At 35.6% G+C, this 19,282-nt stretch overlaps 7 protein-coding genes across 8 annotated transcripts; all 7 read left to right on the top strand.

Moving 5' to 3' along the window:
• Positions 1 to 4,153: 4,153 nt before the first annotated feature.
• On the top strand, positions 4,154 to 8,288 carry LOC135799694 (uncharacterized). The gene is made up of 9 exons (XM_065312887.1): positions 4,154 to 4,212; positions 4,281 to 4,491; positions 4,547 to 5,045; positions 5,100 to 5,556; positions 5,612 to 6,034; positions 6,133 to 6,137; positions 6,448 to 6,674; positions 6,733 to 7,685; positions 7,747 to 8,288. Exons 2-9 carry the CDS (start codon positions 4,292 to 4,294, stop codon positions 8,196 to 8,198), a joined length of 3,216 nt encoding a protein of 1,071 aa, XP_065168959.1. The 5' UTR covers positions 4,154 to 4,212; positions 4,281 to 4,291; the 3' UTR covers positions 8,199 to 8,288.
• Positions 8,289 to 8,574: 286 nt separating this feature from the next.
• Positions 8,575 to 10,764, top strand: LOC135797975 (cytochrome P450 9e2-like). Of its 2 annotated transcripts, none has more exons than XM_065310615.1 (4): positions 8,575 to 8,717; positions 8,949 to 9,172; positions 9,240 to 9,735; positions 9,798 to 10,764. In XM_065310615.1, the coding sequence occupies exons 2-4, from the start codon at positions 8,973 to 8,975 to the stop codon at positions 10,692 to 10,694; spliced, it is 1,593 nt and encodes a 530-aa protein (XP_065166687.1). In that variant the 5' UTR covers positions 8,575 to 8,717; positions 8,949 to 8,972; the 3' UTR covers positions 10,695 to 10,764. The 2 variants fall into 2 exon arrangements, with proteins under 2 accessions (XP_065166687.1, XP_065166688.1); XM_065310616.1 differs by having other exon boundaries at positions 8,622 to 8,761.
• A 377-nt stretch (positions 10,765 to 11,141) lies between these two features.
• Positions 11,142 to 13,055, top strand: LOC135798925 (cytochrome P450 9e2-like). The gene is made up of 4 exons (XM_065311908.1): positions 11,142 to 11,242; positions 11,296 to 11,507; positions 11,566 to 12,058; positions 12,115 to 13,055. Exons 2-4 carry the CDS (start codon positions 11,305 to 11,307, stop codon positions 13,006 to 13,008), a joined length of 1,590 nt encoding a protein of 529 aa, XP_065167980.1. The 5' UTR covers positions 11,142 to 11,242; positions 11,296 to 11,304; the 3' UTR covers positions 13,009 to 13,055.
• Positions 13,056 to 14,464: 1,409 nt separating this feature from the next.
• On the top strand, positions 14,465 to 15,290 carry LOC135799022 (uncharacterized). The gene is made up of 2 exons (XM_065312032.1): positions 14,465 to 14,670; positions 14,733 to 15,290. The coding sequence occupies exons 1-2, from the start codon at positions 14,512 to 14,514 to the stop codon at positions 15,198 to 15,200; spliced, it is 627 nt and encodes a 208-aa protein (XP_065168104.1). The 5' UTR covers positions 14,465 to 14,511; the 3' UTR covers positions 15,201 to 15,290.
• Positions 15,291 to 15,559: 269 nt separating this feature from the next.
• Positions 15,560 to 16,373, top strand: LOC135799021 (uncharacterized). The gene is made up of 2 exons (XM_065312031.1): positions 15,560 to 15,790; positions 15,856 to 16,373. The coding sequence occupies exons 1-2, from the start codon at positions 15,575 to 15,577 to the stop codon at positions 16,321 to 16,323; spliced, it is 684 nt and encodes a 227-aa protein (XP_065168103.1). The 5' UTR covers positions 15,560 to 15,574; the 3' UTR covers positions 16,324 to 16,373.
• A 151-nt stretch (positions 16,374 to 16,524) lies between these two features.
• LOC135798412 (uncharacterized) lies at positions 16,525 to 17,271 on the top strand. The gene is made up of 2 exons (XM_065311259.1): positions 16,525 to 16,704; positions 16,771 to 17,271. Exons 1-2 carry the CDS (start codon positions 16,546 to 16,548, stop codon positions 17,236 to 17,238), a joined length of 627 nt encoding a protein of 208 aa, XP_065167331.1. The 5' UTR covers positions 16,525 to 16,545; the 3' UTR covers positions 17,239 to 17,271.
• A 1,038-nt stretch (positions 17,272 to 18,309) lies between these two features.
• LOC135798395 (uncharacterized) lies at positions 18,310 to 19,113 on the top strand. Its single transcript, XM_065311237.1, has 2 exons — positions 18,310 to 18,531; positions 18,588 to 19,113. The coding sequence occupies exons 1-2, from the start codon at positions 18,373 to 18,375 to the stop codon at positions 19,053 to 19,055; spliced, it is 627 nt and encodes a 208-aa protein (XP_065167309.1). The 5' UTR covers positions 18,310 to 18,372; the 3' UTR covers positions 19,056 to 19,113.
• Positions 19,114 to 19,282: the final 169 nt, after the last annotated feature.

Raw genomic sequence — 19,282 nt, 5'->3', positions numbered from 1 at the left:
CAAATCAACAAAATTCATGTCGACGAAACTAAAAATTCACAATGTTGAAATACACATACACGAAATTTACATTTACTTTCAATACTTCTCGGCGTACGAAAATAATAAGTCAGTTCAATAGGAAGTTTAAAACATGAAATTTTAATTCATAAGAAAAAATGGGCATGCGGAATTTATTCAATCGCGAATATCTCGTAAACTAAAAGAGATATTTAAGATCTGGTCGCAACGTCTTAATCTACAGACTATTCTCTGTCAGATAGGATAGTTAAAGGGAAATCTGAGAGATGAAATTTTAATTCTTAAGGAAAAATGCCAAGGGGGTGCTTGATACTTTTTCGACGATTTTTGATAATTAATATCTCTTAAACTAAAAGAGATAGCAACCCACTAATTGTTGATTATGAAAGAATGGAAAATTGTCTATCAGATAAAAATATAAAATAATTATATTTCTCACAGTAAAAGGTCGAAAAACGCGACTAAAAGTGCTAAAAGTTACATTTATCAATTTTGCCCATTTTATTCAATCGCGAATATCTCGTAAACTAAAAGAGATAAATAAGATCTGATCGCAGCGTCTTAATCTACGGACTATTTTCTATCAGATACGATAGTTAAAAAGGAAATCTGAGAGATGAAATTTTAATTCTTAAGGAAAAATGCCAAGGGGTGCCAAGGGGGTGCTTGATACCTTTTTCGACGATTTTGATAATTAATATCTCTTAAGCTAAAAGAGATAGCAACCCACGAATTGTTGATTATGAAAGACTGGAAAATTGTCTATCAGATAAAAATATAAAATAACTATATTTCCCACAGAAAAGGTCAAAAACGCGACTGAAAGTGCTAAAAGTTACATGTTGCAATTTTTGACGATTTTCTTCAATCGCGAATATCTCGTAAACTAAAAGAGATAATTAAGATCTGATCGCGGGGTTTTAATCTGCGGACTATTTTCTATAAGATAGGCTAGTTAAAACGGAAATCTGAGAGATGAAATTTTCATCCTTAAGAAAAAATTGCCAAGGGGGGGTGCTTGATACTTTTTTTCGACGATTTTTGATAATTAATATCTCTTAAACTAAACGCGATAGCTACCAACGAATTGTTGATTATGAAAGATTGGAAAATTCTCAATCAAATAAAAATATAAAACAATTATATTTCCCACAGTAAAAGGTCAAAAAACGCGACTGAAAGTGCTAAAAAGTGACATTTTGCAATTTTTGACGATTTTCTTCAATCGCGAATATCTCGTAAACTAAAAGAGATAATTAAGATCTGATCGCGGGGTTTTAATCTGCGGACTATTTTCTATAAGATAGGCTAGTTAAAACGGAAATCTGAGAGATGAAATTTTCATCCTTAAGAAAAAATTGCCAAGGGGGGGTGCTTGATACTTTTTTTCGACGATTTTCAAAAATTCATATCTCTTAAACTAAAAGAGATAGCTACCAACGAATCGTTGATTATGAAAGATTGGAAAATTCTCTATCAGACAAAAATATAAAATAATTATATTTCCCACAGCAAAAGATCAAAAAACGCGACTGAAAGTGCTAAAAAGTGACATTTTGCAATTTTTGACGATTTTCTTCAATCGCGAATATCTCGTAAACTAAAAGAGATAATTAAGATCTGATCGCGGGGTTTTAATCTGCGGACTATTTTCTATAAGATAGGCTAGTTAAAACGGAAATCTGAGAGATGAAATTTTCATCCTTAAGAAAAAATTGCCAAGGGGGGGTGCTTGATACTTTTTTTCGACGATTTTTGATAATTAATATCTCTTAAACTAAACGCGATAGCTACCAACGAATCGTTGATTATGAAAGATTGGAAAATTCTCTATCAGACAAAAATATAAAATAATTATATTTCCCACAGCAAAAGATCAAAAAACGTGACTGAAAGTGCTAAAAAGTGACATTTTGCAATTTTTGACGATTTTCTTCAATCGCGAATATCTCGTAAACTAAAAGAGATAAATAAGATCTGATCGCGGGGTTTTAATCTGCGGACTATTTTCTATAAGATAGGCTAGTTAAAACGGAAATCTGAGAGATGAAATTTTCATCCTTAAGAAAAAATTGCCAAGGGGGGGTGCTTGATACTTTTTTTCGACGATTTTCAAAAATTCATATCTCTTAAACTAAAAGAGATAGCTACCAACGAATCGTTGATTATGAAAGATTGGAAAATTCTCTATCAGACAAAAATATAAAATAATTATATTTCCCACAGAAAAAGATCAAAAAACGCGACTGAAAGTGCTAAAAAGTGACATTTTGCAATTTTTGACGATTTTCTTCAATAGCGAATATCTCGTAAACTAAAAGAGATAAATAGGATCTGATCGCAGTGTCTTAACCTACGGACTATTCTCTATTAGATAGGATAGTTAAAACGGAAATCTGAGAGATGAAATTTTAATTCTTAAGAAAAAATTGCCAAGGGGGGGGTGTTGATACTTTTTTTCGACGATTTTCAAAAATTAATATCTCTTAAACTAAAAGAGATAGCTACCAACGAATTGTTGATTATGAAAGATTGGAAAATTGTCTATCAGATAAAAATATAAAATAATTATATGCAGAGATGCATCGCCTAACAGAACTCTTGTTCGAACAGAATATGCCGAAAAAAACTAAAAGTTTAATTCCGTGATGTATCAGCATGGTACGCGACTTTTTTATGTCATTGAGGGACGTAGGTAAAACGCGATTTAAAAAAATGTGACGCGTAAGTATAAACGAAAAAGAAATTTAAAATATTAATTTACCAAAGCAGAACTCATCGGAATCCAAGACCCGAAAAGTACTGTAAATAAAATAAAAGACAAATTAAAACAATTCATGAATTTTATTAATATTATATTCACACAACAAAAGAAAACTAATAATCTATGTGGTTCAGTTAAAAGTTACCTAGAGATAGCCGATGGATCATCCTAATGATGAATAAATCAACATGACGGCGAAATGAAGCGACCGGCAACGGCAACTGCACACGATAAAACCACAACGCAGATTAATGAATCAAACTAAGAGAAAAGAATACGATCCGCGAGAGACACGTCCGAAGCAACCAGAGACCGGCAGAAAACTGGCCGCAGCATAACCGAAAATGTTAAGGCATGCCGAATATACACACCTCAGCTGACGATAAGATAAGGCTGCCTGCTGCCCCGCGTGTAAATACAAGAGGTGCTCACGCGACCTTGTGCGCGAATAGCAATAGACACGGATACCTACGATCTAAACTAAACTGAAATACGCTGCATGCTGTAAGTATATGCGGCGCGAGAGGACGGCGTGCGGGACACATGCGATAAAAAAGTTGTTTATATACAAAAGCAGCAAACAGAATTGTGTTCAAAACTAATACTAATACTCTAATTTATGACTTGCGAATTGCAATAAGCACCATTCATACATGCGATTTGTACTATACTGCTGCAGGTGGCAAATGGATGTGGCATGCGAATATAACAATGACGAGGAAAGGAAATCTTCAAATTTTTCTCGATTTTCTCAAGAACTAAACGCGATTCAACGGAACAGATTAAAGATTCTTAAACTACGGACAATTCTCTCTAAAATAAGCTGATTAAATTGGAAATTAAAGAGATGAAATTTTATTTCATAAGAAAAAATGGACAAATGGGTGTCAGCTATACAATCATCCACGTACGGTGCCCTGAACACGAGTCACTTCTACCGCTACCCTCATACGGTGCCCTGAACACAAGTCACTTTTACCGGCACCCTGCTACGGTAAACCGAATGAAACTCAATTATACAATTGCGATTAATTGCAATATAACTAAATAAACAAGGAAAAATCAACGTTCTTGACATATTCGAGTCAATCGAATATAGGTATGTCGATGCCACTTCTTTGTTCGACGTAGTAGAGTCTACAACGTGCGTGGAATTAAGATGGCAACGTCAAGGCACAGAGAAAATAACTGTAACTCCATCGAATTTTTGAGAGCATAGGATGCCATTTATCTCTATTTATCTCAATTTGTACTCTACCAGTAAATAATATTTGAATCTATCAATCAATTTATTTTCGAGTGTGTGTGAGAAATTTAAATTATAAAACAAGTGATTCCGAAGGTCAAACTTTATAAACGCGTTGCAATGTTAAAACTCATTCATTGCTTGATAGACTGTTGTAACGTGAAGTGGTCACTGTTTAAAAGTAAATGTTATAAAATCAAATTTAAAATACTAAATTAATCAAATTAGTTTAATTTTAATATTTTTTAGCATTTCAAAAAATGTTTGTAATTTTAACAATAATAGCAGTGCTACTGCTTTCTTATTATTTACTCTTGAAACCTAAACTCTATTGGCGTTCAAAAAATGTGCCACAAGGACCACCAATACCTTTTTTCGGAGACAGCATAGGAACAACATTTAAAACTGAATCATTAATCGAAGCTGTTGAAAGACTTTACAATCGAGATAATGATGCAAGGTAAAAAATAATTTGATAGTCAAATTTATGTATTGCTTACATATTTTCCAAACAGATATGCTGGTATTTATCAAACTTCAATTAAAATCTTCATGCTCCGTGATCCTGAACTAATCAAACAAATTACCGTCAAAGATTTCGATCATTTTGTTGATCACTTTAACTTTGCACCTGATTATCTAGAACCAATCTGGAGCAAAAATCTGTTTTCATTAAAAGGCAACAAGTGGCGAGAAATGCGCGCAACTTTGAGTCCGACATTTACTTCCAGAAAAATGCGTCTAATGTTTGAATTGATGGAAAAATCCGCTGAACAATATGTTGATTATTATCAACAACAGAACAGTGATGTCATTCATGTAGAACTCAAAAATTCTTTAGCTCGATTTGCCAATGATGTAATTGCAAACTGTGCATTTGGAATTACAGTAGACTCTTTGAAAGACACAGAAAATGAATTTTATATGAGAGGTAAAGAAATTAGTAATTTTGCATCTGGGTTTTGGAAGGGGATCAAATTCTTGATCGCAATAGCATTCCCCAAACTTGCTGTGGTAAATATAGTGATACTAAAAATAAACTCACATTTAATTAAACATTACCAATAGTTTTTAAGACTAGCTTTATTTTCACCGGAAACAACACAGTTTTTCAAAACGTTGGTAAAAGATGCGGTGACAGTACGAGAAAAGAATAACATCGTACGTCCTGATATGATCAACTTATTGATGGAGGCTAAAAAGGGCAAGTTAAAGTACGAAGAATCACCTGAACAAAAAGACGCTGGTTTTGCAGCAGCTGAAGAATCCGAAGTTGGCAAAACAGAAGATTTGAGACAAGTTGCAATGTCTGAGGATGATATGACTGCACAAGTGTTAATATTTTTCTTGGCTGGCTTTGAAACCATTTCAACAATGTCCTCGTTTATGTGTTATGAACTAGCTGTCAACCCGGATATACAAGAGAAATTAAGAGCAGAAGTTGATCGGACTTATCAAGCAGCAAACGGGAAACTAACTTATGAATTATTAAACAAGATGAAATACATGGATATGGTCACAAGCGGTACAAAACAATATTATTTAATTAATTATTAGTTAAATATTCAAATTATTTACAGAGAGTCTACGAAAAAATCCACCTGTGGCTGCAACTGACAGAATCTGCACAAAATCCTACACAATTGAACCGAAAAGACCTGGAGAACATCCGGTACAGATAGAACCGGGTCAATTGGTCTGGTTGCCTGTTTTTGGCATTCATAGGGATGAAAAATACTATCCGAATCCAACTAAATTTGATCCTGAGCGCTTTTCGGATGAGAACAAAAAAAATATTGATCCCTACACATTTCTATCGTTTGGTGTAGGCCCACGCAATTGTATCGGTTCCAGATTTGCTTTGATGGAAATAAAAACAGTACTGTTTCATATTTTGAGAAGATTTGAGTTGGTTGTTATTGACAAAACAACAATCCCAATCGAATATGACACAGTTCAGTTTAATCCTACTATCAAAGGCGGATTTTGGGTCGGTTTTAAACGCCGATAAAACAATGATTAAATGTATACAATGTAATAAAATATTTGAAAAAATATAACTTTAGTTTTTTTGTTAATTGTGCTATAATTTAACTTCAAGGTAACGTTTCATACACATAATAATTAAATAACTAGTGGGCATCATGCATGAATACCTCTGGAAGGTCATGAGCTCTATTCGTGTACACATTAGTTGCGGCTTCAATTGAGCGAAGTTAGTTATGGAATACGACGCAGTACTCAATATAACTCAATAATGTAACGAACACACGTCTCAAACAAAGCGGACACAGTCAATATTTAATCACTTACCCACAAGTGTTCCCAACTGGAGATAAACTCAGTGGTGTTGTGCGCAGTTCGTCACAGTCTCTGAAATTGTCAACGTTCGTATTAATAATCATTAAAAAATTAGACTGCTGCGCGCGTTTCAGCGGTCAACATGTTTTTAATATTAGCTGTGATAGCATTTGCGCTACTCTTTTATTATTTTCTACTAAAACCGCAATTGTTTTGGTGGTTTCAAAATGTGAAACAAGGACCGCCGATTCCCATTTTTGGGGACACCGTAAAATCTACCTTCAAGATTGAATCAATGGTTGACTTCGTGACTAATATTTACAAACGCTGTAAAAATCTGCGGTAAGTTTAAATTATAAATATTTGAGCAAATTAATTTAGTTTTATGTTTGATTGACAGTTATTGTGGACTTTATCAAACTACACTTCCGATTTTATTGATCCGTGATACCGAGATTATTAAACAAATAACAGTGAAAGATTTTGATCATTTTACCGATCATTGGAACTTTATCGCTTCTAATATCGAGCCTATCTGGAGCAAAAATTTGTTTTCCTTGAAAGGCGATCAATGGCGAGCAATGCGCGCAACATTAAGTCCTACATTTACCTCAAGCAAGATGCGATTGATGTTTGAGTTGATGGAGAAATCCGCCCAGCAATACGTTGACTTTTACCTGAAACAAGATAAGAATATTGTTGAATTAGAACTGAAAGATTCATTCACACGTTTTGCTAATGATGTCATCGCTAATTGTGCTTTTGGCATCACTGTGGATTCATTAAAAGAACCGGAGAATGATTTTTACATGAACGGAAAAGAAGCGACGTCATTTGTAGGATTTTGGAAAGCCGTTAAATTTATAGTTACAATGATAGCACCAAAATTAGCTGGCGCACTGAAGTTATCGCTATTCTCGCCATCCACTACTGAATTTTTCAGAACTCTTGTCCGAGAGACTGTAAAAGTTAGGGAAGATAACAATATTGTTCGTCCGGACATGATTAACTTATTAATGGAGGCACGAAAAGGCAAACTACATTATGAGGAGTCTTCTGCACAAAAAGATGCTGGCTTTGCAACAGTTGAAGAATCAAATATTGGAAAAACTGAACATCTTCGACAGATTGCAATGACTGACGATGATATGGCTGCACAAGTTTTAATCTTTTTCTTTGCTGGCTTTGAAACCATTTCTATTATGATGTCGTTTATGTGTTATGAATTAGCTGTGAATCCTGATATTCAGGAGAAATTACGAGAAGAAGTGGACAGAACGATTGAATTAAACAATGGTAAACTTTCCTACGACGTTTTAAACAAAATGAAGTACATGGATATGGTAACAAGCGGTAATAATAAAAAATAACCCAATATCAACACAAAATAACACAAAATATTTCATTATTTCAGAGAGTCTTCGTAAAAATCCACCTGTAATGGCAATTGATAGAGTTTGCACTCGTGCTTACACTATCCCACCGGAAAGACCAGGAGAAAAGCCCGTTCACCTTAAACCTGGTCAAATCATATGGTTACCAGTACATGGCATCCATCACGATGAAGAATTATACCCAAATCCTTCCAAATTTATCCCGGAGCGCTTTTCTGAAGAAAACAAAGATAACATCAAACCCTACACGTTCTTGTCATTCGGTTCCGGCCCACGTAATTGTATAGGATCACGATTTGCTCTCATGGAAGTGAAAACACTTGTCTTTCACATTTTGTCTAAATTTGAACTGGCTGTGATTGATAAGACAACTATTCCATTGAAGTACGACAGGTATCAGTTCAATCCGTCACTTGAAGGCGGTTTTTGGATTGGGTTCAAACGTAGGACCGATGTTAAGAAAACAATTTAATCACCAAATAATATGCTTTGTCATGTATCTACTCTTGTATTAAAATAATGTACATGATGTACCTACAATAAATATTATTCTTGCTTGTCATTATTATGTAAACGTTTAATTCTATTGCGCATTTAATTTGAACCTACGTGATTAGTCAGTGTCATTAATAATTCATTGCATCAGAGACGTAATTTAATAATTTTATAGAAAGCAGTTGTCGGGTGTTGATAAATAGTAATCAGTGATCTCAATTCTCATGTTGAAATATGCACTTGAATTGAAAATGAACTAACAAAGCAAAAAATCAAATTATAGTAGAAGGAGAATAAAAACAGGTTAGACAACCGACAGAAAATTAAGCACACATTATGTAATTACACATGAATCGAAAACGCAAATATTACTTAATACTAGTATTTGATGTTTGTACATTCAGTACTGGTTGAGGTTGGAAACCAGACGGTTTAAAAACAAAGCAGTGTTTTTATAATCTGCGTGTACTAAAATTTTAACGTATTTATCATTAAGGTATTTATATTTCTGTCAAATCATCAGTAAACACTCATCTAGAGGCAGGTATTTTGTTGTTTTCAATTTATGAGATATTGATAAGTGAAAAATTAATTATCTATAAATGGGATCAAATTAAATAGGTCTGATATATATTTTTTATCGGTTAAAGTATTTATCAATCAAGTAAATTTTAGTGGGAGTTGTTAACCAGCTTTATAAACGAAAAATTGTTTAATTTTACCACAGGTGACAACGTGAATAGCGTGCAACATGTTTTGGGTCCTCCTTCCGGTGACAGCAGCACTGCTGTTTTATTACTACTTAGTAAAACCTCAAAAATATTGGAGGGAACGAAATGTAGTGCAAGGACCTGCTGTACCTTTATTAGGTGACAACTACAGGTCCTTCCTGAGGCTGGAAACTTCAACGGAAATGGTTCGGAACATTTACAATCGCAATAAAAATGACAGGTATGTTAATTATGAAGTTAAAAGAGTTTAAGAGAGAAAAAAATTTAAAAAATATTTCTGTGTTTAGATACACAGGATTGTATCAAGGAACTCATCCTGTTTTGATGCTGCGTGATCCTGAACTTATCAAGCAGATTACCGTCAAAGACTTTGATCACTTTGTTGATCATAGATCTTTCGTTTCGGAAAATCAAGACCCCATCTTTAGTAAAAATTTGTTTTCGTTGAAAGGTGACAAGTGGAGGGATATGCGTGCAACTTTGAGTCCAACTTTCACTTCAAGTAAAATGCGTTCAATGTATGCACTCATGGAAAAATCTGCTCAGCAATACGTCAATTTCTATTTGGAGCAAAAGAAAGACTCACTTGATATTGAACTGAAAGATTCCTTCACACGTTTCGCTAATGATGTGATTGCGAATTGCGCATTCGGTGTTAGTGTTGATTCTCTCAAAGATCCAACTAATGAATTCTATACGCGAGGCAAGGACCTTTCTGATTTTAGTGGATTTGTAAGAAATCTAAAGTTTTTGATTAATTTAATCTCTCCAAGACTCACAGATGTAAGTTAATCAAACAGTACTATAAAACAAATTTCTAAACCTTTAACAACCTGTTTTTACAGTTTTTGAAAGTAAGTTTGTTCCCAAAAACTGACTTCTTCAAGTATCTCGTCAGGGATGCAGTACGCATGCGTGAAGAAAAGAACATTCACCGTCCAGATATGATCAATCTATTGATGGAAGCACGTAAAGGAAAATTGAAGTACGAGGAGGCCGCCGAACAGAAAACATCCGGTTTCGCTACTGTAGAAGAGTCCGAAATCGGAAAGAAGCAAGTAAAGAAGACAGAAATGACAGAAGATGTCATGGCCGCCCAGGTTGTCATCTTCTTCCTGGCTGGATTTGATACTATCTCTACAATGATGTCATTTTTGTGCTACGAGTTGGCGGTTCATCCAGAGATCCAAAAAAAACTTATTGAAGAAATTGACGCCACCAGAAAGGCAAACAAAGGCGGCCTTACATACGACGAATTGAACAAGATGAAGTACATGGACATGGTGATCACTGAAAGTATGCGTAAAAATCCTCCTGTCATTGCGATTGACAGAGTGTGCACGAAAGCTTACACCATCAAACCGGAAAGACCTGGTGAGGTCCCTGTGCATCTAAAACCAGGAGATATGGTATGGTTACCTATGACTGGCATTCACCACAACGAAGAATACTTCCCAAATCCTAGTAAATTCGACCCGGAACGTTTTTCGGACGAGAATAAGTCTTCAATTAATCCGTATGCTTATATTCCCTTCGGTTCAGGACCTAGGAATTGCATTGGGTCAAGATTTGCGCTGATGGAATGCAAGACATTGATTTTCCATATTTTGAGTAAATTTGAATTGACTGTCATTAAAAAGACCACTATTCCTATGAAATTAGCTAAAGGCAACTTTAATCCATTCATTGAAGGTGGTTTCTGGGTTGGTTTCCAACGCCGCAAAAATGTTACTAATTATTAATGTATTTTTAAGTTAGAAAATAAGGAATTAATGTATGCAATACCTAAATAAATGTCTGCCTTAGTCATTATGTACAGGATGTTGTCATTGAAATATTTAAAACCTATCGTTATTCTTCCAAAATTAAATTTTTGCATTTTTTCATAAATTTATATCGGATCATGACTTGCGATGATGTAGCGCAAGATAATTTATTTTATATTTATAACTTTATTGATAAAACAACTACTCCAATGAAGAATGCTAAGAATGTAATGACTTTTGGATTAATTTTCAACGTCGCAATAAATAAAAATCTTCCAGAAATCAAAAAGATAATGCGTTGTCATTATATTTTTCGAAATAGTCCTTATAATAAAACAATTTAATCATTAAATCGAGTGCATGTAATTTGTAAAGTGTTTTTTCGATTACAAGGTTCATTCTAACTCAACCGCGCCTGCGCATTTGTAGAATATATATTACGCGACTGAGACGCGACTATTCACAAATTCATTTATTAGTTGCTAGTGCGCTGTTCGTTGATTCAACACGCAAACTAAACAAAAGTAAGCAAACTTCCGTAACTTAATTAAGTTTACTAAATTAATACAATTTTTAGATTTGTGAGATGTTAATTTTGATAGCTTTTATTGTTGTGGGATGGTGGGTGTACAACAATTACAAGAACACTATGTTTTACTGGCGATCACAAAATGTAAAGCAAACAGCTATGCCTGTGCCCTTTTTAGGCGATGGATTCAAAGCAACTATAAAGCAAGAATCACAAACCGAGAGTGTTAAACGATTGTACAATAACTTTAAAAATGTTCGGTATGTAATCACACTCTTTCCTATTTCGTCAGTATAAATAAAACATATCTAATTATAGATACTCTGGAGTGTACCAAGGCAATTTGCGCACTCTTGTCATACACGATCCGGAATTAATTAAACAACTAACAGTAAAAGATTTTGATCACTTTGTTGACCACACTAACTTTGCTGGCGATTTGGAGCCGTTATGGTCTAAAAATCTCTTCGCATTGAAAGGTGACAAGTGGAAGGATATGCGTGCAACTTTGAGTCCAACTTTCACTGCAAGCAAAATGCGTTTGATGTTTGAACTGATGGAAAAATCAGCGCATCAATATGTCGAGTTTTATTTAGCTCAAAACAAAAATGTCATTGAACTTGAACTGAAGAACTCTTTCTCGCGGTATTCTAGCGATGTGATCGCGAACTGCGCGTTTGGTGTGACAGTTGACTCGTTGAAAGAACCAGAAAATACTTTTTATAAGCATGGTAAAGAAATTACCAACTTGAGCAGTTTCTCAAAACTTGTGACATTTATGTTTTCAATGTTTTTGCCAAAACTTGCAAAGGTAAAAATTACCACCACATATTTAAAAATGATTTACTAATATTTTTATAATTGCAGTTACTCAATGTACGCTTTTTCCCCAAAGAAACCACAGATTTCTTTAAACAACTAGTCAGAAATACCGTGGAAACCCGTGAGGTACAGAATATTGTCCGCCCGGATATGATTAATTGTTTGATGGAAGCAAAAAAAGGGCAATTGAAGTATGATGAAACCCACGAGAAACATGATGCAGGTTTCGCCACCATGGAAGAATCCGAAGTAGGAAAAACTGCCAAAGTTCAACAAAAGGAAATGACTGAAGAAGACATGGCGGCACAAGTGTTGATCTTTTTCTTTGCTGGTTTTGACACTATTTCTACAGTAATGTCATTCATTTGTTACGAATTAGCTGTTCATCCAGAGGTTCAGGAAAAACTACGAAAGGATGTTGACGAAACATACAAAGCCACAAATGGGAAGCTAACCTATGATGTTCTAAACAAAATGAAGTATTTAGACATGGTGGTAACGGAAACTCTCCGAAAAAATCCACCATTTGCTGCCGTTGATAGAGAATGCACCAAAGCTTATACAATTCAACCAGAACTACCGGGTGAAACCCCTGTAAACCTTGTTCCTGGTGATGTTCTATGGCTACCTGTCGCAGGTATCCATTCCGATGAACAATACTATCCCAACCCGGATAAATTTGACCCAGAGCGTTTTTCTGACGAGAACAAAGATAATATTAAACCGTATACATTTTTGCCATTCGGGGCTGGTCCCAGAAATTGTATTGGATCACGTTTTGCTCTCATGGAAGTCAAAACAGTCGTTTATCACATTCTACGGCATTTTGAGCTGGTCGTGATTAATAGGACAGTTATTCCGGTTGAGTATAGTGTTGATCACTTCTCACCTGCTATCAAAGGCGGATTTTGGATTGGATACAAACGCAGAAATGCATAAAATGTTAAAATTAATGTATAATAAATTTAATAAACGCTTATAAATTATTATCAATTGATATGAACTTGTGGTAGGCGCATGAAGCTAATATAAACAAATATGTGGGTTACGTGTTGGTATTTCTGACTCATGTAGTTACATCATAAAAGTTGAATACTCCGGTTGTAGCTCAGTAATCAGCAGCTTGCGTGCGCAGTTTGAATTTTTTGACACTGAACAATCAGCAAGTTTGTAAACATTAATAATATATTATTTTATTTTGTTAATAACTTTTTAAATGCAAATTTTAGAAAAAATGATTGGCGATCATTTTCTTTGCTTGAGAAGATTGGACAGTCGATTTTCTTCGTAATGCGATAAAAGTAATAATGAAAAACCGTAAGCAATTTCTCCAGTATTTGTTTATTTTGAGTTATTATTAGAACTCGCAGACGCTCAGTTTTATCGCAACTTGAAATTTATCTTCAAGTAGAGAGGGAATATGAAAATGTTTAAAATGGATTCTAGTTATAGGCAACTCAAATAACGGATATTTATTCTAGGTATTCTGGAGTTCAATTGCGAATATCTCGTAAACTAAAAGAGATACATACGAACAGATTTCAAATTCTTAATCTACGGAAAATTTTCTATAAGATAAGCTTATTAAAATTCATATATAAGAAATGAAATCATAATTCATAAGAAAAAATGGGCAAATGGGGGAGTCAGCTATACAATCATCTTCGTACGGTGCCCTGAACACGAGTCAGTTCTACCGCTGCCCTCATACGGTGCCCTGAACACGAGTCACTTCTACCGTTGCCCTAGTACGGTGCCCTGAACACGAGTCACTTCTACCGTTGCCCTAGTACGGTGCCCTGAACACGAGTCACTTCTACCGCTGCCCTTGTACGGTGCCCTGAACACGAGTCACTTTTATCGACACCCTCGTACGCCCTTTTTTTTAAATTGCGCATATCTCCTAATTGTGTCCGACCGTGCCGATCGTTTAATTTGTGTCACAGATAGGCACGGCCGTCGAGAGCCAGCGCGGGCCCTGGGGAAGATCCGCGGGCCCCGGCAATCGTTAATCTTTTGCTAATTTTGTTGTGTTTGCGATGGGCCCGGCTTAAACGTAGAACACTTTTACCTTGATCATATAAAACTTAATCAATAAAATTCTATGTGGAAAAATCCTAACTGTCAAATTCTCTACTTCAAGTACAAATATGAATGATATTGATGTGATGTGATGAGATTAATATATGTCTACTTCAGACAATGACAGTCTTGTAATCATAAGACACTTTAAATCAAGTGTTTTGAAAGATTACCTACCCTGTTCGCACGAATCGTAATCCTATTTTTATTAATTTAATAATTATGACAAATAATGCATCAAAACAAAGCTTTCACCTGAAGTATATTGATCGATTGCGATCTTATCTCAACTTGATTATTTCTATATAAAAAGAATCCGAAAATGGGACCTCGTAGAAGTGTTGCAAAATACGTTTCAAAATGTTCAAACTTTTGTGTGTCGCGTTGACCCTTGTCGTGCTGGAAGTCTCCGGCCATGGAATGATGTTGGATCCTCCCAACAGGAGTTCCCTCTGGCGTTTTGATGATGAAGCACCTATCAACTACAATGACAACGAGAACTTCTGCGGAGGTGCTGGTGTAAGTACTATTCGTAATAAAATTGATTTTCTTTAAGAGAGGAACTAATACTTTGTAAATAGGTTCAACACCACCAAAACGGAGGCAAATGTGGTCTTTGCGGTGACAACTACGCCAATGCCCACCCACAAGCAAACGAAAACACCGGAATCTACGGAACTGGTAAAATCGTTGCCGAATACCAAGCTGGAGAAGTTATCACCGTTGGAGTCACCTTGACCACTAACCATTTGGGACACTTTGAATACCACCTCTGCAAATTGGACGACCCTAGCCGCCCTGAAACCGGAGAGGAATGCTTCCAACAGTTGACCTTTGAAGATGGATCTTTGGAGCACCAAGTTTTGAGCGGAGTGAAAGAATTCTCCAACCGCCTTCGCCTGCCCAGCGGTTTCTCATGCCCGCATTGCGTTTTGAGGTGGCACTACAGAGGAGGCAACAACTGGGGTACCTGTGAAGATGGTTCCCAGGCTCAGGGATGTGGACCCCAAGAAACCTTCCGTAACTGCGCTGATATCCGCATCAACTAAATAATACTTGATGAAATTCATGTAAACTATGTAAAAATGTATATTAAACGTGCCAATTGATAACAATTAAAAATATGTTTGTTCAAACAATCATTTTTACTCCATGCTGTTATCAGAGCTATCAGTGTATAGATATAATTATTAGATTAATGAGAAAGTCATGTCGGATTGCTATTAAGCAATAAAATCATTTAAATATATTCAAAAATTTCCGTTATAGTTCATTATCTATTGATAATCCTTGAAATTTCGGAGAAACCAACTTATAATCAAGTTTAAAAGAATATCTAAGTCAAAATTTTGGCAATTTTTGAAGATAACCCAATAATCCTTTAATTTATTGATCAAAATGGATTATTATTCTGACTATAAATATGGCTGCACCAATTTTGAATATTTTATGCAGTGATAGTTCCTTCAAAGCAGTGACAATGATAAAATTAATACTTGTTACGTTGAGTTTAATTGTTCTTGAGATTTCCGGTCATGGAATGATGTTAGACCCGCCTAACAGAAGTTCCTTGTGGCGTTTCGACGAAGATGCTCCGCCGAACTACGAGGACAACCAGAACTTTTGCGGAGGATTTGAGGTTTATATCGAACTTTAACAAAAAAAAAATTATTTACTCTCAATTTGTATAAATATACCTATTAGGTACAATGGAGTCAAAATGGCGGACGTTGTGGTGTATGTGGTGATGCCTACCAATCTCCTCACCCTCAACTAAACGAAAACACCGGAAAATATGGTCAAGGCAAAGTAGTAGCCAACTACACTTCCGGCCAAGTTATAGATATTTCTATCCTTATCACTGCTAACCATCTTGGGTTCTTTGAATATCACCTGTGTGAATTACACCAACCAGATACCTACGAAGCAGGAGAGGAGTGTTTCGAACCTTTGTTATTTGAAGATGGAACTTCCCAATATCCAATTGGAGGAAATGCTTACAAAGTTAAGAACCGCGTCAAGTTACCAGAAGGTTTTACTTGTGAGAGGTGTGTTTTGCGATGGCATTACACCTGTGGTAATAATGTGGATACCTGCGAGGATGGGGAAGCGCGACCTGGATGCGGAGCTCAGGAAACTTTCCGTTCATGTGCTGATATTGCAATTATCTAATTGAATGTAAATATCAAACCATAATAAATAAAACACAATAAAAACGCGTAGTATGTGGATGATCCATCCAATTGAGATCTAAATCTAAATCTTGTTTCAAGAAGTAAAAAAACACTTCATAGATTTCTCTAATCCCTATGATAATTCATTATCATGTCAAAAAACAGGTATAAATTGAGTTGAGGTGCATTCACTCCGCAGAAACAAAAAAATTGCGTTAAAATGATGAAATTACTTTGTATTGCGCTTAGTTTGGTGGTTTTGGAGGTATCCGGACATGGTATGATGTTGGATCCTCCAAATAGAAGCTCATTATGGCGTTTTGATGATGAAGCACCCCCAAACTACGATGATAACCAGAACTATTGTGGAGGATTAACCGTAAGTTCAATAAAAATTATTTTTTGTAAAATTTAAATTAATTCTGATGTTTTCTTTTAAATTTAGGTTCAACACAACCAAAATGGCGGCAAATGTGGAGTCTGCGGAGATGTCTACACCGATCCTCATCCTCAACCAAACGAAAACACTGGTACCTATGGTATTGGTAAAGTAGTCGCCAATTATTCCGCTGGTCAGGTAGCAGAAGTCTATATTCATTTGAGTGCCAACCACCTGGGTCACTTTGAATATCACCTCTGTCAATTACACGATGCTAATACCTATGAATCTGGAGAGGAATGTTTCCAACCTTTGGCGTTTGAGGATGGCAGTATGGAATATTCTGTGCCCGGAAGTGTGTTTGAATTTAACAATCGCATCAAGTTGCCTGATGGTTTCAAGTGTGATCGTTGCGTTTTGAGGTGGCACTACGTTGCTGCTAACAATTGGGGTATCTGTGAGGATGGTAGCAACAAACCAGGATGTGGACCACAGGAAACCTTTCGTTCTTGTTCTGATATTGCTATTTTGTAAATGGTTACATAAATAAATTTTTTCTACGACAAAGTTTGACTTTGGATATAACATTTTTTTAAATAGTATCACTTATCACTCCGTAAACATCTGGAAAATTATGAACTTTGGAGAACACTTTTGTTTTTACAATCTCAAGTGTTATTAATTGGTTCATTATTACTTAATCCATTATCTACTGTGATTCAGTGTTTCATCTACGCACTAGTATCAAGTACAATGAGTTGACATTGATTGGGAAATGCAAATTTTTAGTGGAAGGCCGAAAAACTTTTGTTCTTTAAGATACTAGGGTACCTTACGAGGCTAGCGGTAGAAGTGATTCGATTCAGGGCACCGTACGAGGCTAGCGGTAGAAGTGACTCGATTCAGGGCACCGTACGAAGGTAGCGGTAGAAGTGATTCGGTTCGAGCACCTTACGAAGCTAGCGGTAGAAGTGACTTTTATTCAGGGCACCGTACAAAGGTAAATGCATAGCCGATTCTAATAGGGTGCATCGAACGAGGGTGAATGCACAGCTAATTCTCATTCATTGCACCGTACTTTTAGTTCTCGAGGTATTCACTATCGAAATATCAAAGATATCTTGGCATTGTTCCAATAAAATCATATTTCCCCAATTTTAATATAGTACTTCATAGAGAATTGCTTTTAAAATCAAAGATTTTTGCTGGTTTTCGACATTTTTTTAATAAATCACTCACTTTTTCTAATAAAAATAATAAATAATTAGTCATTCAACTTAATTATTTACTTTGTAATTTAAATTATCTGGCACACACAAGATATGTCCCAAAATAAACAGATTAATGTAAAAACCAAGTTGACTAATTACCCACAGCTTATAATTTCAATTACGCATATAGTAACAATTTGGAAACAATTTAAAAAATATTAGTCAAGTCAAGTGATTGAGTATTGGATTTCACGCACCGGATCACGATCAAAACAAATGTGAATCAGAATACAAGCAAGAAAGTATTATCAGATTTTTATCACTATCTGATACTATCAAGTCCACATTGGTATAAATACGGACAGAATGTAGTAATCCGATATCAGTACAAAACTACAACCATCTTCATCCATTAAAATCACGATCGTAGTATTTAATTAACAAAAATATAAATAAAATGTTCACATTACCTTGTATAGTCTTGAGTCTAATTGTTCTGGAAGTCAATAGTCATGGCATGATGCTGAATCCTCCGGGACGAAGTTCCTTATGGCGTTTTGATCAAGATGCACCCATAAACTACGGTGATAATCAACTGTTCTGTGGTGGTCTTTGGGTAAGATAATTAATGTCACGTAAAAATGTTATTAAACGTAATGTTTTCACTTTCAGACACTTTGGGGTATCAACAAAGGCAACTGCGGTGTCTGCGGCGATGTTTACACTGATCCACATCCACAAGCAAACGAAAACACTGGCATTTACGGTACCGGCACGATAGTAGGCGAATACAAGGCCGGAGAAGTTATCGAAACTTCAGTTCTTCTCACTGCCAATCACCGAGGTCACTTTGAATATCACATTTGTGAAATCACTGATTCTAGTCAACCGGAATCGGGAGAGGAATGTTTCGTCGCACTACAGTTCGAAAATGGTGACGACAAATTCCAAATATCTTCGGATATGAAAGAAATCACAAATAGAATTCAACTTCCGGCGGATTTCACTTGTAATCATTGTGTACTGCGATGGCACTATAGAGCCGGAAATAACTGGGGTGTTTGTGAGAATGGTACCGGTGCAGTCGGATGTGGACCTCAAGAGTATTTCCGGTCTTGTGCTGATATTCGAATTGTTTAAATTTAAATTGTAAATGTTACTTATTTTTAAATATAATTTATTGCGAATGTTATAAGAATGGCGATATTTGTTATCGTGCACGCCGAATTTTTGTATGTAAACACACCACATCACGCCACGCCACAATCAACTACGCACGAACATGTTCACAACAAGACTGAGAAAGGAACACGTGAGAGTTGATAAAATCAAGACGTACCTGCTAGCGCCTTCTACAGTTAAACTAT

Source organism: Atheta coriaria, unplaced genomic scaffold (assembly GCF_025399875.1).
Source record: "Atheta coriaria isolate IRGN ID8LTWV9N9 unplaced genomic scaffold, Caltech_Dcor_3.1 hic_scaffold_9_pilon, whole genome shotgun sequence".
In the NCBI taxonomy this organism is placed as follows: Eukaryota; Metazoa; Arthropoda; class Insecta; order Coleoptera; family Staphylinidae; genus Dalotia; species Dalotia coriaria.
This window is presented reverse-complemented; position numbering and strand designations above follow the sequence as displayed.

Coding starts and splice junctions, on each gene's coding strand:
- LOC135797975 (XM_065310615.1), top strand. CDS start 8,973: ATGTTTTGGGTCCTCCTTCCGGTGACAGCAGCACTGCTGTTTTATTAC. Junction 9,173..9,239: donor AATCGCAATAAAAATGACAG/GTATGTTAATTA, acceptor TTCTGTGTTTAG/ATACACAGGATTGTATCAAG. Junction 9,736..9,797: donor TCTCTCCAAGACTCACAGAT/GTAAGTTAATCA, acceptor CTGTTTTTACAG/TTTTTGAAAGTAAGTTTGTT.
- LOC135799021 (XM_065312031.1), top strand. CDS start 15,575: ATGGCTGCACCAATTTTGAATATTTTATGCAGTGATAGTTCCTTCAAA. Junction 15,791..15,855: donor ACTTTTGCGGAGGATTTGAG/GTTTATATCGAA, acceptor TATACCTATTAG/GTACAATGGAGTCAAAATGG.
- LOC135799694 (XM_065312887.1), top strand. CDS start 4,292: ATGTTTGTAATTTTAACAATAATAGCAGTGCTACTGCTTTCTTATTAT. Junction 5,557..5,611: donor CATGGATATGGTCACAAGCG/GTACAAAACAAT, acceptor AATTATTTACAG/AGAGTCTACGAAAAAATCCA. Junction 7,686..7,746: donor CATGGATATGGTAACAAGCG/GTAATAATAAAA, acceptor TCATTATTTCAG/AGAGTCTTCGTAAAAATCCA.
- LOC135798412 (XM_065311259.1), top strand. CDS start 16,546: ATGATGAAATTACTTTGTATTGCGCTTAGTTTGGTGGTTTTGGAGGTA. Junction 16,705..16,770: donor ACTATTGTGGAGGATTAACC/GTAAGTTCAATA, acceptor TTTTAAATTTAG/GTTCAACACAACCAAAATGG.
- LOC135799022 (XM_065312032.1), top strand. CDS start 14,512: ATGTTCAAACTTTTGTGTGTCGCGTTGACCCTTGTCGTGCTGGAAGTC. Junction 14,671..14,732: donor ACTTCTGCGGAGGTGCTGGT/GTAAGTACTATT, acceptor CTTTGTAAATAG/GTTCAACACCACCAAAACGG.
- LOC135798395 (XM_065311237.1), top strand. CDS start 18,373: ATGTTCACATTACCTTGTATAGTCTTGAGTCTAATTGTTCTGGAAGTC. Junction 18,532..18,587: donor TGTTCTGTGGTGGTCTTTGG/GTAAGATAATTA, acceptor TTTCACTTTCAG/ACACTTTGGGGTATCAACAA.
- LOC135798925 (XM_065311908.1), top strand. CDS start 11,305: ATGTTAATTTTGATAGCTTTTATTGTTGTGGGATGGTGGGTGTACAAC. Junction 11,508..11,565: donor AATAACTTTAAAAATGTTCG/GTATGTAATCAC, acceptor ATCTAATTATAG/ATACTCTGGAGTGTACCAAG. Junction 12,059..12,114: donor TTTTGCCAAAACTTGCAAAG/GTAAAAATTACC, acceptor TTATAATTGCAG/TTACTCAATGTACGCTTTTT.